This window comes from Salvelinus namaycush, chromosome 8 (genome assembly GCF_016432855.1).
Source record: "Salvelinus namaycush isolate Seneca chromosome 8, SaNama_1.0, whole genome shotgun sequence".
Classification (NCBI taxonomy): Eukaryota; Metazoa; Chordata; class Actinopteri; order Salmoniformes; family Salmonidae; genus Salvelinus; species Salvelinus namaycush.
The window spans coordinates 6,564,376-6,580,101 of NC_052314.1; the positions used below are offsets into that span (position 1 = coordinate 6,564,376).

The 15,726-nt window shown below is 42.4% G+C and overlaps 1 protein-coding gene across 2 annotated transcripts; it reads left to right on the forward strand.

Annotated features, from left to right (window-relative positions):
• The first annotated feature begins 6,861 nt into the window (after nt 1-6,861).
• LOC120052341 (cytochrome c oxidase subunit 5A, mitochondrial-like) lies at nt 6,862-15,485 on the forward strand. Of its 2 annotated transcripts, none has more exons than XM_038999195.1 (5): nt 6,862-7,010; nt 10,052-10,171; nt 14,008-14,129; nt 14,439-14,556; nt 15,297-15,485. In XM_038999195.1, exons 1-4 carry the CDS (start codon nt 6,938-6,940, stop codon nt 14,544-14,546), a joined length of 423 nt encoding a protein of 140 aa, XP_038855123.1. In that variant the 5' UTR covers nt 6,862-6,937; the 3' UTR covers nt 14,547-14,556; nt 15,297-15,485. The 2 variants fall into 2 exon arrangements, with proteins under 2 accessions (XP_038855123.1, XP_038855122.1); XM_038999194.1 differs by lacking the exon at nt 6,862-7,010 and adding an exon at nt 8,147-8,275.
• The last annotated feature ends 241 nt before the right edge of the window (nt 15,486-15,726 follow it).

Consider the following 15,726-nt stretch of genomic DNA (forward strand, 5'->3'; position numbering starts at 1 on the left):
GCAATACTTTTATAATCATTTCTTATGACCATATTTTGTATTAAAGTTTGGCGGATTGTTTAACCATTACTTGTTAAATCAGTGAAAGTCCATATACACAGACCCAGTCTCTTTAACCTACGGACTAAACCATTTAATCACTACTCAGACCCAGTCTCTCTAACCTACGGACTAAACCATTTAATCACTACTCAGACCCAGTCTCTCTAACCTACGGACTAAACCATTTAATCACTACTCAGACCCAGTCTCTCTAACCTACGGACTAAACCATTTAATCACTACTCAGACCCAGTCTCTCTAACCTACGGACTAAACCATTCAATCACTACTCAGACTCAGTCTCTCTAACCTATGGACTAAACCATTTAATCACTACTCAGACTCAGTCTCGCTAACCCACTAGTTTTTCCCCTGACACTACACAGCTGATTCAAATCATCAACTAAATTCCATTCTGACCAGGGATTGAACTCACAACCCTCTGCACCGTAACACAACATACTCATGAAGCACCGTTAATACCACTGACCCAGAAAAGCCAAAGCATTTTCTGGATCTTGGGGTGACAGTACTTCTAGGTCTCAGAAAAGCACTAGCGATGTGCTTAGCCATTCACTACACCTACATACACTCTCTGGGTAGAGGGAAATAGCTCCCCTAGCTGGAGGGAAAAGGATATCTCACCAAAGTCCCTGGTTGCAGGACATGCTGCCTCCTAGCGTCTGCCGAGTCCCCAACAACCTGATGTTCCGGTTGTCAGGGGAAATGGAAAGTGAGCCTGTGACGCGACTTCCGATTTTGGACTTTGACAAGGCAACACTCCATCTCAACTCCTCCTCCACATTTACTGGATTGGTTGATCAGTGCTGTTTTTATAGGGGATCTAGTTTCAGGCGTTTATTTTCCACCTGCTACGTTAGGTTAGCTGCCTTTTGGCGCCATGAGAGCCTTTCTGGAAGACCGCTTTGGGTTCCCCTCGACTCCCACACTGTGATTGGTCATTGTGAAATACAAACTCCTTTTAGACACAACAGAGAAACGGAAAAAAGACATTGTCTTTGATAAAACACCATTAAACACCTTGCAAGATGACGCCGGAGAAGATGGCAGACGTTTTACGTGCGCCCAGCCGATTGTGTTTTTTTGTTTGTTTATTTGCATTGTTTGTAACTTATTTTTTGACTTATTTTGTACATAATGTTGCTGCTACTGTCTCTTATGACCGAAAATAACTTCTAGACATCAGGACTGCGATTACTCACCACGGACTAGCAGAATCCTCTTTTTCCTTTCACAACTCTGACGAGCCCGACGTGAAGGATACACTGCTTCCTCGGGAACAGGCCCCGATCCCCGTGATCTGCGTGAAAAGGACATGGAGAAAGAGGGGCCAAAGTTCAAGTTAGCTTCTGAGAATTCGTAGGCGATCAAATAAACCCCCACTTCCCTCCATTCTGCTAGCAAACGTGCAATCTTTGGACAATAAAATCGACAAGTTTCGCGGAAGATTAAACTACCAATGGGACATTAAAAACTGTAACATCTTATGCTTCACGGAGTTGTGGCTGAATGATGTCAACATAAACATACAGCTGGCTGGTTATATGATGAACCGACAGGATAGAACAGCGGCATCTGGTAAGACAAGGGGCGGCGGTCTATGTATTTTTATAAACAACAGCTGGTGCACGATATCTAAGGAAGTCTCGAGCTACTGCTCACCTGAGGTAGAGTATCTCACACTGCCTACCGAGAGAGTTTTCATCTGTATTCTTTGTAGCTGTTTAGATACCACCACAGTCGGAGGCTGGCACTAAGTCAGCATTGAATGAGCTGTATTCCACCATAAGCAAACAAGAAAACGCTCACCCAGAGGCGGCACTTCTAGTAGCCAGGGATGTGCAACCAAATGTGCAACCAGAGGAAAATGAACTCTGGACCACCTATACTCCACACACAGAGACACATACAAAGCTCTCCCTCGTCCTCCATTTGGCAAATCTGACCATAATTGTAAACTCCCGATTTCTGCTTACAAGCAAAAATTAAAGCAGGAAGCACCAGTGACTAGATCAATAAAAAAATGGTCAGAGGAAGCAGATGCTAAACTACAGGAGTGTTTTGCTATCACAGAAACCCTGCGTGATTTTGGGTACCAGCACCCAGGGTACCAACCTCTTGGGTTCAAGCCCCAAATGACCCTATCTGACAAAGTTCATATTCTATCCTGACCATGGCTTGAACTCACACTAGATCAATAAAAAAGTGGTCAGAGGAAGCAGATGCTAAGTTACAGGACTGTTTAGCTAGCACCAGAAACCCTGCATGATTTGGGTACCTAGCACAGACTGGAATATGTTCCGGGATTCCTCCGATGGCATTGAGGAATACACCACATCATTCCCCGGCTTCATCAATCGATGTGCATCGATGATGTCGTCCCCACAGTGACCGTATGTACATACCCCAACCAGAAGCCATGGATTACAGGCAGCATCCGCACTGAGCTAAAGGCTTGAGCTGCCGCTTTCAAGGACCGGGACTCTAACCCGGAAGTTTATAAGAAATCCTGCTATGCCCTCTGACGAACCATCAAACAGACAAAGCATCAATACAGGGCTAAGATCGAAGCGTACTACACCAACACTGACTCTCGTTGGATGTGGCAGGGCTTGCAAACCATTACAGACTACAAAGGGCACAGCCGAGAACTGCCCAGTGACACGAGCCTACCAGACAAGCTAAACTACTTCTATGCTTGCTTCGAGGCAAATAACACTGAAACGTGCATGAGAGCACCAGCTGTTCCGGAAGACTGTGTGATTACGCTCTCCGCAGCCGATGTGAGTAGACCTTTAATCAGGTCAACATTCACAAGGCCGCAGACCCAGACGGATTACCAGGATGTGTCCTGCAAACATACGCTGATCAACTGGTAAGTGTCTTCACTGACATTTTCAACCTCTGCCTGTCCGAGTCTGTAATACCAACATGTTTTAAGCAGACCACCATAGTCCCTGTGCCCAAGAACACTAAGGTAACCTTTCTAAACAACTACCGACCCGTAGCACTCACGTCTGTAGCCATGAAGTGCTTTGAAAGGCTGATCATGGCTCACATCAACACCATCATCCCAGAAACCCTAGACCCACTCCAATTTGCATACCGCCCCAACAGATTCACAGATGATGCAATCTCCATTGCACTCCACACTGCCTTTTCCCACCTGGACAAAAGGAACATCTATGTGAGAATGCTGTTTATTGACTACAGCTCAGCGTTCAACACCATAGTGCCCTCAAAGCTCATCAATAAGCGAAGGACCCTGGGACTAAACACTTCCCTCAACAACTGGATCCTGGACTTCCTGATGGGCTGCCCCCAGGTGGTAAGGGTAGGTAACAACACATCTGCCACGCTGATCCTGAACAAAGGGCCCCTCAGGGGTGCGTGCTCAGTCCCCTCCTGTACTCCCTGTTCCCTAATGACTGCATGGCCAGGCACGACTCTAACACCATCATTAAGTTTACCGATGACAACAGTGGTAGGCCTGATCACCAACAACGACGAGACAGGATATAGGGAGGAGATCAGAGACCTGGCCTTGTGGTGCCAGGATAACAACCTTTCCCTCAACGTGATCAAGAAAAAGGAGATGATTGTGGACTACAGGAAAAGGAGGACGGAGCACGCCCCCATTCTCATCGACGGGTGGTGCAGGTTGAGAGCTTCAAGTTCCTTGGTGTCCACATCACCAACAAACTAACATGGTTCAAGCGCACCAAGAGAGTTGTGAAGAGGGCACGACAAAACCTATTCCCCCTCAGGAGACTGAAAAGATTTGGCATGGGTCCTCAGATCCTCAAAAGGTTTGACAGCTGCACCATCGAGAGCATCCTGACTGGTTGCATCACTGCCTGGTATGGCAACTACTCGGCCTCCGACCGCAAGGCACTACAGAGGATAGTTGGAACGGCCCAGTACATCACTGGGGCCAAGCTTCCTGCCATCCAGGACCTCTATACCAGGCGGTGTCAGAGGAAGGTCCTAAAAATTGTCAAAGACCCAGCCACCCTAGTCATAGACTGTTCTCTCTGCCACCGCACGGAAAACGGTACCGGAGCGCCAAGTCTAGGTCCAAGAGGCTTCTAAACAGCTTCTACCCCCAAGCCATAAGACTCCTGAACATCTAGTCAAATGGCTACCCAGACTATTTGCAGTGCCCCCCCCTCTCTCACTTGAGTAACTCTACCTATATGTACATACTACCTCAAAGAACTGGTGCCCTCGCACATTGTCTCTGTACCAGTAGCCCCCTGTATATAGTCAGCTATTGTTATTTCACGACTGCTCTTTAATTACTTGTTACTGCTATCTCTCATTCTTATCTGTATTTTTTTTAAACTGCATTGTTGGCTTGTTGGCTAAGGGCTCGTAAGTAAGTATTTCACATTTCACTACACCTGTTGTATTCAGCATTTCACATTTCACTACACCTGTTGTATTCAGCATTTCACATTTCACTACACCTGTTGTATTCAGCATTTCACATTTCACTACACCTGTTGTATTCAGCATTTCACATTTCACTACACCTGTTGTATTCAACATTTCACATTTCACTACACCTGTTGTATTCAGCATTTCACATTTCCCTACACCTGTTGTATTCCGCATTTCACATTTCAATACACCTGTTGTATTCAGCATTTCACATTTCACTACACCTGTTGTATTCAGCATTTCACATTTCACTACACCTGTTGTATTCAGCATTTCACATTTCACTACACCTGTTGTATTCAGCATTTCACATTTCACTACACCTGTTGTATTCAGCATTTCACATTTCAATACACCTGTTGTATTCAGCATTTCACTACACCTGTTGTATTCGGCGCATGTGACTAATAGCATTTGATTTGATTATTCCCCGATATGGAATTGTACATTTAAGATTCAGGAGCAAATATTACACTGATGGATTTTCAAGCTGCATTTGAACTGCTTTATCAAAAACCTCAATAATAAAAAAAACAAATGATGTTCTCGCCAACTCAAATGTTTTTGTCAGTTTATAATATCTCTACAGTTTACGTTTCGCAGTTCAATGTCAGATTATGCTTGCTACTTTGAAGAATCTCAAATATGTTTTGATTTGTTTAACACTTTTTTGGTTACTACATGATTCCATATGTGTTATTTCATAGTTTTGATGTATTCACTATTATTCTACAATGTATAAAATAGTAAAAATAAAGAAAAACATTTTAATGAGTAGTTGTGTCCAAACTTTTGACTGGTACTATATATATATATATGTGATGGGATGTATAGACATTATGGACAGTATGTGGATAGAATATGTAGTATATCTATAGAATGCGTAGGATAGAATAGTATATGTACAGCATTAGTTGAATAGGATGGCCTTGAATAGAGTACAGTATATACATGAAGTGGGTAAAACAGTATAGTGCAGTGTTTCCCAAACTTGGTCCTCAGGACCCCAAAGGGTACAAGTTTTGTTTTTTGCTTTAACACTACACAGCTGATTCAAATGATCAAAGCTTGATGATGAGTTGATTATTTGAATCAGCTGTGTAGTGCTAGAGCAAAAAACAAAACTTGTACCCTTTGGTGTCCCGAGGACCGAGGAATTAAATCCTTATTGTCATTGGTTAATAAGTGTGGGTGGGGTTGAGGAGATAATTGTTAAATTCTGTCCTTTTGATCCAGCTCAGGGTTGAACAGGGTTGAACTGCATTGTCGGAACTAGAAGCACAAGCATTTCGCTACACTCGCATTAACATCTGCTAACCATGTGTATGTGACAAATAAAATTTGATTTGATTTGAACGCCATTATTATTTTAGAAAATGAACAATGTGCTCAATAGCAGTTTGTTGTGTCTTGTATGTACAGGCAGTTGCTTTAGGCCAGGGCTGCCCAACCTTATTCCTGTCTTTTAGGTTTTCAGTCCAACCCTAATTTAGCGTATCTGATTCAGCTAGTTAAGGTCTTGTTGAGCAGCTAATTAGTAGAATCAGGTTTTGTTTTAAATTAGGGTTGGACTGAAAACTCACAGGACTGTAGATCTCCAGGAAGTGGGTTGGACAGCCGTGCTTCCGGCTGTTCTTGTAGACTCTCCTTAGTCCCAGTAAGGGGAGAGTTAGGCGTTTGTTTAGAACTGGATAAAGGGTAATCCCTAGTTATGCTGTTTAGCATTTAGGCCTAGTTTTAGCTGCAGCAGGAACCCAATTGAGGGGCTGCGCTTTAGACTCAGTCATCTTGTAGACTCTCCTTAGTCCCAGTAAGGGGAGAGTTAGGCTTTGTTTAGAACTGGATGAAGGGTAATCCCTAGTTATGCTGTTAAGCATTTAGGCCTAGTTTTAGCTGCAGCTTTAGACTGTCATTTTTTCCCCCCTGATTGTTGCTATGGACAACTGTGTGAGACAAGCCATGTATCCTGAAATTCAGCATCTCTAATAAATGCAAGTATTGTTTTTGTACAATGATGGGTCCTCATTCTATAACCTCCCTTGCCTACTTTCGGTCCGCTTCCTTACAAGTAGTTATTGACTCAACATTTTCAGCTTTTTAATCATTTTAATTTGTAAAAACGTCAAAACAAAATTCCCCTTTGGCATTGTGGGTTATTGTGTAGATCAGTGGCACAATATCAATTGATCAATCTTTAAATTCGGACTGTAACACAACCAATGTTGGGGAAAAAATTAATTTCAAAAAGTCAAGGAGCGTGAATACTTCCTGAAGGCACTATGTATTAAATGTGAGTGGAGAGAGTTACTTTTATAGCCTTGCGCATGCGCCGTGGGAGCTTGGTATTGAGCTACTAGCTAACATCCTTGAGTCAAAGTCTGATCCCATCAATATTTGCTTGTCCGTAACGTTAGCTGACTGTCCCTGCATCATGTTTCGAGCCGCCGTCCGACTTTCAGTGTCCGGTGCCCGGAGTTTGACACGGCCACAGCTCGGACGTACAGGTATTATTGTGTTATCACCTAATTTCGAAGTTTGGTACATTCATGCGGAAATCACTGTCGGCAGTCGTTATTGGCTGGCTAGCTAACGTTAGCATGTTGTTACTAGCACAATCAGTTGCGGATGGATAACTACAAAATACAAGTTTTCGGTGAACTACAAGTGGTAGACGTGTTAGCTGAGCTATATCACTTTAATCCTTAAAACAAATGTAATGTTTTAAAAGCGCGTAGTAATATTCAAGTGTTTAAAAAAAATATGTCCTTGCAATGACCGACTACTTGAGGTGAGGCTTAGGCCTGTAACTAGCTAACAAGTTAACCAGCTAATGCCATAACCATGGCTTGTATGTGTCTAATGTTAGCTAGCGAATTAGCATTGGATAGCAGATGGCTTGCCAGCCATGTCTAACTAGGTAAAGGTTCTCGTTAACTAGCTTACGTTTACATATAGACTGGAATGGGCAACTCGAAATGCTAGATTGTGCTTTTAAACCAAGGACTAACATTAGCTAGTACTAACAAGGCAGCAACTCTAGCTAGCATACCAGCTCGGCTAACTAGTAGGTAACTACTGCTCAGAACTGCTGGTTAATAGTGCATGCTGCATAATCCATTAAACCGCTCACTGCTTTGGTGCCTATTGACGATGGTATATTATGGCCAGTGGTATTTTAAGATCCCTGAAGCTCGTTCTGAACATGGGCGGCCACCTGTGCTAATTAGCTAGCGTGCTCCAAACACCGGTGTGAAGGCTTCAGTGTGGCTGGTGCCTAGCCGAATTTAGCTAACCGTGTATATGACTCCCTTAAAATACCTTCGGCAATAGTACTGTTTGTCCATTTTGAAATTTGAAGCCAGTATTCACTTCCTCTATAGTCCGATCGGTCAATTTGTTTTTGCAGATATCTTAATTGCACAATTTTACAGCTAAGATGTGTGGTGCAGTATTTTTCAATGAGAAAATGGTCATGAACTAGTAGTCTCTCGTTGAATAACAAAAATACTTTATTGAAGAATCCCTACTGTTGACCAATCACCGATGAAGGGGTGTAGACTTCGGCTCCGTACTTCCGTTTTCCTCAATATCGTTTGTGCCCGAACAGCCGAAAAAAAACCTTACCGAAGTCCAAAACAAACAAACGATGTCATAAGTACGAACTGTTTCGGCTGGGAAGCATGTAGACGCCTTATGCGTAACTGGGGAGGAAGTGTCGTTCACTTCAACTGGAGGCACACAGTTTATGGATATGTGCAAAGCTGCTACAGTAAGTGTTTTCAATACTATTTCCCGCTTATATGAAAGGTAAGGGGCATATCAGTATATGGTTTGAAAACCATTTATCAAGTGACGGTTATTGACTTTAAAACGTTAACACAGCGTCGGAATTTTAGTTCACCAACCATGGTCGACGCAAACCACTGAAACCCCTATTGTTAAATTAAGAAGGGTTTTCTAGAGCGAGGTGCCCCAGTGCACTGCATAGTTCAAGCCATAGCAAATGCCATTACTGGCATAACTTGTTAGCTATATTTTCTCAACCTATATTGGAACATATTTGGTTCTTAGAAAGCATAACTTACTTTGCCTGGCTACCCAGACTCCTTGCTACGGACAAACGCGGACGTTAGTATATTCTCCACAATGAGTTTGGGTACCTCCCTGACCCTTCACTGAAAGCTCACACATTTGGGTCTGTCGGATTGGTTGGACCAGACCCAGCCCACAGGTGGGTAAAGCAGCGTTAAAAAAAAAGTTTTGTAATTGGCTTTGATACTCTGATTGGTTAGAAGATCCAAATGCTGATTACTTTGTACACCACCCCTCGTCACCACAAATGACTAAAAATGATGGCAGTCTCAGGCTGAAGTATGTAGCGAACGACAGAGCAGCCGAAGAATTTAGTCAGTAGTCGGGCTATAATTTACTGTGCCGCCAAACCTGGCTTCCATTCCCTCACCCTGAATGCCCTGTTGGACTGTGAACAATTTAAGCGGTAATGGTGCCATGACTGCCATCTAGCTAGGTCATGCAAGTACACTGGCGACAATCCAACTGGACTCCACAACCTTTCCAAGTACTCTGGGGCTGCATTTACACAAGCAGCCCTATTCTGATCTTTTTCACTAATTGGTCTTTTCACCAATCAGATCAGCTTGCAGAAAGATCTGATGTGATTGGTCAAAATACCAATTGATGGGGGGGAAAATGTCAGTTTTTACTTATTTACATCTACAGCCCTAGTAGATGTAGCTAAATACACTTGATTAGTGATGACTCTGCTACCCAACCCCTGACCGTATACATCAGGTTAGGGCTGGGTAGGGCCTGTTTTTTCCCCCATCAATAACTAGGGTACGGGCAGCGCTCGGTTATCACTAAATGGATCATTTTGAAGCTGAGTGCTCTGCTTGCTGTGCAGTAAAGTCATAACATGGTGTCAGAAGTGCTTCAACCTCATCAAATATAAGAAATTATTTCACAAAATGTTCGCTTTTTATCGGAGTTTAGAGTAGTTAAATGAATAAATAAATGTTATTTGTCATATGCAACAAATTACAACCGGTGTAGACCTTACTGTGAAATGCTTACTTACAAGCCCTTAACCAATAATGTAATTCAAGAAATAGAGTAAAGAAATTATTTACCAAATAAACTAAAGTAACACAATAAAATAACAATAATGAGGCTATATACAGGGGGTACCGAGTTAATGCGCGGGGGTACAGTTAAGTTGAGGTCATTTGTACATGTAGGTAGGCGTAAAGTGACTATGCATAGATAATCAACAGCAGTAGCTGAGCAGCCCAAATGTTGTTGCTATGGATACTCAGCCCCTCCCATGTTTTGAACTGGCATCTGAATATCTGTGGCAATGAAAGTGGTCTGTGGCCCTGACTAGAGTCTGAGGCGATGCTCTAGTCAGACTATAGGCTCTCTATTCCCCAAAGAAAAGGCGGGGCTGACTCCCAAAATCCATGGTGGTATAAGACTGAGGTGCTGATGACATTTTGTTTAATAATCCATGTATCTTTTCCTGCAGCTCCCCTGGCCCAGAGGTGTTACTCCCATGGTGGGAAGCTGGAATCGGACGAGGAGTTTGATGCCCGCTGGGTAACCTATTTTAACAAGGCAGATATTGATGCATGGGAGCTGAGGAAAGGTGAGTGACGAGGAAATCACATGGTCAGCCCTACGATTATGACGAGAACCATAGTGCACAGTTGCATTGATTTACTTGGAAGAGAGTATGTAGATGGAGAGAGATTTACAGTTGACTAGATATCAGTAGTTCTCAACTAGGGTTGTGGCAGTCATGACATTTTGTCAGCCGGTAACTGTTATGCAAATAACTGCCGGTCTCATGGTAATTGACCGTTAATTAACAAAGCATGTTTAGCATCTTCACGCATAGCCTACGAGCCACTGGTGCGGACCTTTGGAACATCTACAATTGAAAGTCTAATAAATCAATTCATACTGAACAAAAATATAAATGCACCAATATAAAACATTTGGCTTAATTACAGTTCATATAAGGTTCAGTCAATTGAAAGAAATTAATTAGGCCCTAATGTATGGATTTCACATGACTGGGCAGGGGCGTAGCCTGGGAGGGCATAGGCCCACCCACTGGGGAGCCAGGCTCAGCCAATCAGAGTGAGTTTTCCCCCCACAAAATGGCTTTATTACAGACCGACATACTAAAGAAAGGTCTCAAGAAACGCATTGTGAAAATGTCTATTTCAGAAGAAGAGAATACCGTATTCTGAGTCGTCCGTATGTTGTGCCCTGACCTGGTTATGTCATATGGCTGTAGGCTACACTAGTTCATTTAGCAGACAAGATTTGCTTATGATTATTTTAAAGTAAGAATAATACAATTGAACGTGGCTGAAATAAAATAGAACATGTATTTTCACCAAATGATTTCCGGAGGAGTTGAACGGTTAACTAAATTTATTATTTGAAACAGGTCCTCCTATATGCTTTACTTTAAAGTTTTTATTTTATTTTTTTAATGCAACTTTAGTTGTGATACGAACCTTAAGCTATATGTTTTGGTTTCTAATACATTCTTAGGCTGCGTGGTGCAACTAAATATGTTTTGAAAATAGTTGCATGAAAGGCATGACCTCTGCTCAGTTAATTGGTCAGGCTACACACAATCAGTCTCTCATTCACAATGTGACAAGGACTTGATGTTATTCTCACCATCAGACTATTCTCCATTTTAATTTGGTATTTACATAACCTACGAATGTGTTGAATTATCTTTTTTTTTTTAATGGTTTTTAGAAATTTTTGCAAATTTATTAACAATATAAAAATGTGTATTACATTTACATAAGTATTCAGACCCTTTACTCAGGACTTTGTTGAAGCAGCGATTACAGCCTGGAGTCTTCTTGGGTATAACACTACATGCTTGGCACACCTGTATTTGGAGTTTTTCCCCATTTCTTCTCTGCAGATCCTCTCAAGTTCTGTCAAGATGGATGGGGAGCTTCGCTGCACAGCTGTTTTCAGGTCTCCAGAGATGTTTGATCGGGTTCAAGTCCAGGCTCTGGCTGGGCCACTCAAGGACAGAGACATGTCCCAACCTTCGCCCCAGTCTGAGGTCCTGAGTGCTCTGGAGAAGGTTTTCATCAAGGATCTCTCTGCACCTTGCTCCATTAATCTTTCCCTCGATCCTGCACTAGTCTTCCAGTCGCTGCCGCTGAAAAACATCCCTACAGCATGATGCTGCCACCAACATGCTTCATCGTAGGGATGGTGTCAGGTTTCTTCCAGGCGTGACGCTTGGCATTCAGGCCAAAGATTTAATCTTGGTTTCGTCAGACCAGAGAATCTTGTTTCATGGTCAGAGTCCTTTAGGTGTCTTTTGGCGAATTCCAAGTGGGCTGTCGTGCCTTTTACTGAGGAGTGGCTTCCGTCTGGCCACTCTAACATAAAGGTCTGATTGGTGGAGTGTTGCAGAGATGGTTGTCCTTCTGGAAGGTTCTCCCATCTCCGCATAGGAACTCTGGAGCTCTGTCAGAGTGACCATTGGGTTCTTGGTCACCTCCCTGACCGAGGCCCTTTTCCCCAGATTGCTCAGTTTGGCCGGGCGGGCAGCTTTAGGAAGAGTCTTGGTGGTTTCAAACTTCCATTTAAGAATTATGGAGGTCACTGTGTTCTTGGACCTTCAATGCTGCAGAAATGTTGGTACACTTCCCCAGATCTGTGCCTCGACACAATCCTGTCTCGGAGCTCTACGGACAATTCCTTCGACCTCATGGGTTGGTTTATGCTCTTGACATGCACTGTCAACTGTGGGACCTTATATAGACCGGTGTGTGCCTTTCCAAATTGTCTAATCAATTTAATTTACCGCAGGTGGACTCCCAAGTTGTAGAAATATCTCAAGGATGATCAATTGAAACAGGATGCACCTGAGCTCAATTTCAAGTCTCATAGCAAAGGGTCTGAATACTTAAGTAAATTTAAGTATTTCTGTTTAGTTTTTATAAATGGGCAAACATTTCTAAACCTGTTTTCGATTTGTCATTTAGGGGGTATTGTGTGTAGACAGAGGGGGGGAAAAATACATGTAATTTATTTTAGAGTAAGGCTGTAACGTAACAATGTGGGTAAAAAGTCAAGGGGTCTGAATACTTTCCGAATGCACAGTGCATACATGTCAGCCTACTAATTATACAAATAGGCCCTATTATATTTCAAAATCAAATTCGCTAGCTTCTACTGGCTTTATCATGGTTTAAATGATTCCAGTCTGTATAATACAGTACAGTAATACAGTTCACTCAAAGATTAGCCTACTGGAGATAGTTTCATTGATTTACCCAAGAGAACATATAGCTAGCTCCATCTATGGGCTTTAATGTTTTTCACTCGTGCGTAATGTGCAGTAGCCTTTATCATATGTATTGGATAACGCCGCAATCCTTTGGGCTTCCTTGGGCTCATTATTAAATGTATTTTTTTAATATAGTACTCCTAAAATGTATTTCATGTATGGCTCGTTAGGCTCCGGGAGCATCAGGCTTGAATTTTCGATCAAATTTCTAATCAAATCCAGACATATTTATATACTTTTGAATGACACTTCCGGTTTTGGCGGGAAATCCTGGGTTACCTGGGAATAAAGTGATTTATTCTCAGGATGGAACATTTTTCTAAAATACAGGTATGCACTTGAATAGAGGACTCTCTTCCTGCAGTTCATTTTCATGCCAGCCAGGAACGCTACTCTTGTCGTGAAGCGACGCGATATTAATATTAATTCATTAATATTAGCTAAGTTGCGAAATAAATAGATGGGCCTAGCCTATAGAACGCTGATGTGATCTTTTTAATATGGCCCATCAACTTTCTCTCTCAGTTGCGTAGCCTATAGAAAAACTGTACAACATGGCTTTTAATAGAAAGTTATTTTAAATCCATGCATCAACCAGCAATGAGGAGCTGGCTCTCACTGAACAGGTGCTCCTATTACGCTCCAACTCAATGCCAGGGCTCTTTTTTAATTTTTTAATTTTTTATTTCATTAGCATTTGATGTCAGAGATAAGAGGGACATTAGAGCACTGAGTACCAGGCCATCAGCACGTTTTTGTAGGCTGTGAATGACCATCAGCGACATCCGAGCATTTTGAAGAAGCCTAGTTGCCATGACTCAACGGTCATGACTTGTGACTGCCGATGTGGCGGTCAGATGGTCACCATGCCAGCCCTAAGCTCAACCTGTTCTGGTTACTGAACCCCAATCATATTTTCCTCTGCCCTGAGTCTTCCCCGGGGGTAATGGTAGTATGGCAGAACCAGTGCCCTAGATGAGCAAAACATTTTTAAAGGAATGATTTGAGTGAACAAATCTATCCTTTTGGAGTCTCACAGACCAAGTGACTTGCGGTCATTAGTTTTGAATAAGCAACTGTTGTTAAAAGTAGACCTCTTCTATCATCCTGTGGTAACTAACCTGACGTTGTTTGTCCAGGGATGAACACGCTGATTGGATACGACCTGGTGCCTGAGCCTAAGATCCTGGAAGCAGCCCTCCGAGCCTGCCGCAGGTTAGATGACCTGGCTAGTGCCATGCGTATCCTGGAGGCTGTCAAGGTGAGTTGGAGGATGCTACTCTGAACCTTTAAAATGATAATCAGTGCTACAAGAACACGTGTTGAATGGCAATGTTTCAGCATGACCCCTTTGACTGGCCTAGTCACTAGTCTATCCCCTATTCTGTATTTTTCCTCTGGACATGAGGTATATTACAAACTCCCAATTTTATATATATTTTTTTGTAATCATTCTGCTCAGAAATAAGCAAAACATAAAAGCTGCAGCACCTCTTTTTATATATCATGTTTTGCTACACATCGTCCCTGACATTTTTCTCAAAGCAGTTGGTTTATGTTCTTTCCCCAGGACAAATCTGGCCCCCACAAAAAAATCTACCCATACTTAATTCAGGAGCTGCGACCAACACTAGATGAGCTTGGTATCTCTACACCTGAAGAGCTTGGCATGGACTAAGTATAGATCGGTAGGTATCCAATGGACATGCACTGTAATAAGGGCCGAGGGGGTGTGGTACCGCAAAGCCCTGAGGTGCCTTATTGCTATTATAAACTGGTTAACAACGTAATTAGAGCAGTAAAAATAAATGTTTTGTCATACAGTCTGATATACCGGCTGTCAGCCAATCAGCATTCGAACCACCCAGTTTATAACAGTCTTTATACCCTGAATGCCAAATGAACCCCTACAGGCCTAGGACAGGGGTGTCAAACATACAGCCCGATTCAGCCTGTGGAGGGTCTAATCGCCACACTTTTTGTTTGTAATTTTAAATAATATTTGTATTGGGGGGGGGGGGGGAACAAACTCAATATGCTTTAAAATAACTAAAACCGAATTGAAACTGGTGTAGAAATTATAATTATTATTTTTTACTGTGTCCAGCTTGCTGATAATCACTGAAATGAAAGCTAGATAGTCAGAGCATAAAACAATCTAAAACCAATGGGTGAAGGAGTATCTTTGGGCAAATTGACAGCAAATAAATATAACCAATTTTCAGTGCGGCCCTTCGGACCTAGTTAAAGACTAAATGAGTGACGCCCTAGGCAGTTGTATAGATCTTAGAGGATTGGATAGGTGTAAGCAATATGGTGATGGCTCCATCTTGTATATTACCCTTAGATAGGCCTAGTGGAAATGCAGCAATTTTGCTTACACCTGTCCAGGCCTGTTCTCTAACTGAAATCATTTTTCCCTCCCTAGTTTTCTCTGGGCTGCTGTTGTCTCTGGGACTCTCTGGGCTGCTGTTGTCTCTCTGGGACTCTCTGGGAACCTTGTACTTCGTCTTTGCCTCGTATAATGTGTGAATATTTAATTTGGGCCTTTATTAAGTTATTTTGCTTGTAAAATATTGATGAACCTAATAAAGGGGGAAAAAAACTTTTTTTTTTTTTATGTGTCAAATGTGCTTCTTGGTATCATTTTAGATATGTTTGCATTTCAACATTGCAGGTGATTATTATTATTTTCTTGCAGTTTTTAAATGTAACTAGGGAAGTCTGTTAAGAACAAATTCTTATTTACAAAGATGGCCTACACCGGCCAAACCCTAACCCGGACAATGCTGGGCCAATTGTTCTCCGCCCTATGTGATTGCCGATTGACTGAACTACAGATTGCCTTGCGTCATAAA

Coding starts and splice junctions, on each gene's coding strand:
- LOC120052341 (XM_038999194.1), top strand. CDS start 8,200: ATGCGTAACTGGGGAGGAAGTGTCGTTCACTTCAACTGGAGGCACACA. Junction 8,276..10,051: donor ATATGTGCAAAGCTGCTACA/GTAAGTGTTTTC, acceptor CTTTTCCTGCAG/CTCCCCTGGCCCAGAGGTGT. Junction 14,130..14,438: donor GTATCCTGGAGGCTGTCAAG/GTGAGTTGGAGG, acceptor TTCTTTCCCCAG/GACAAATCTGGCCCCCACAA.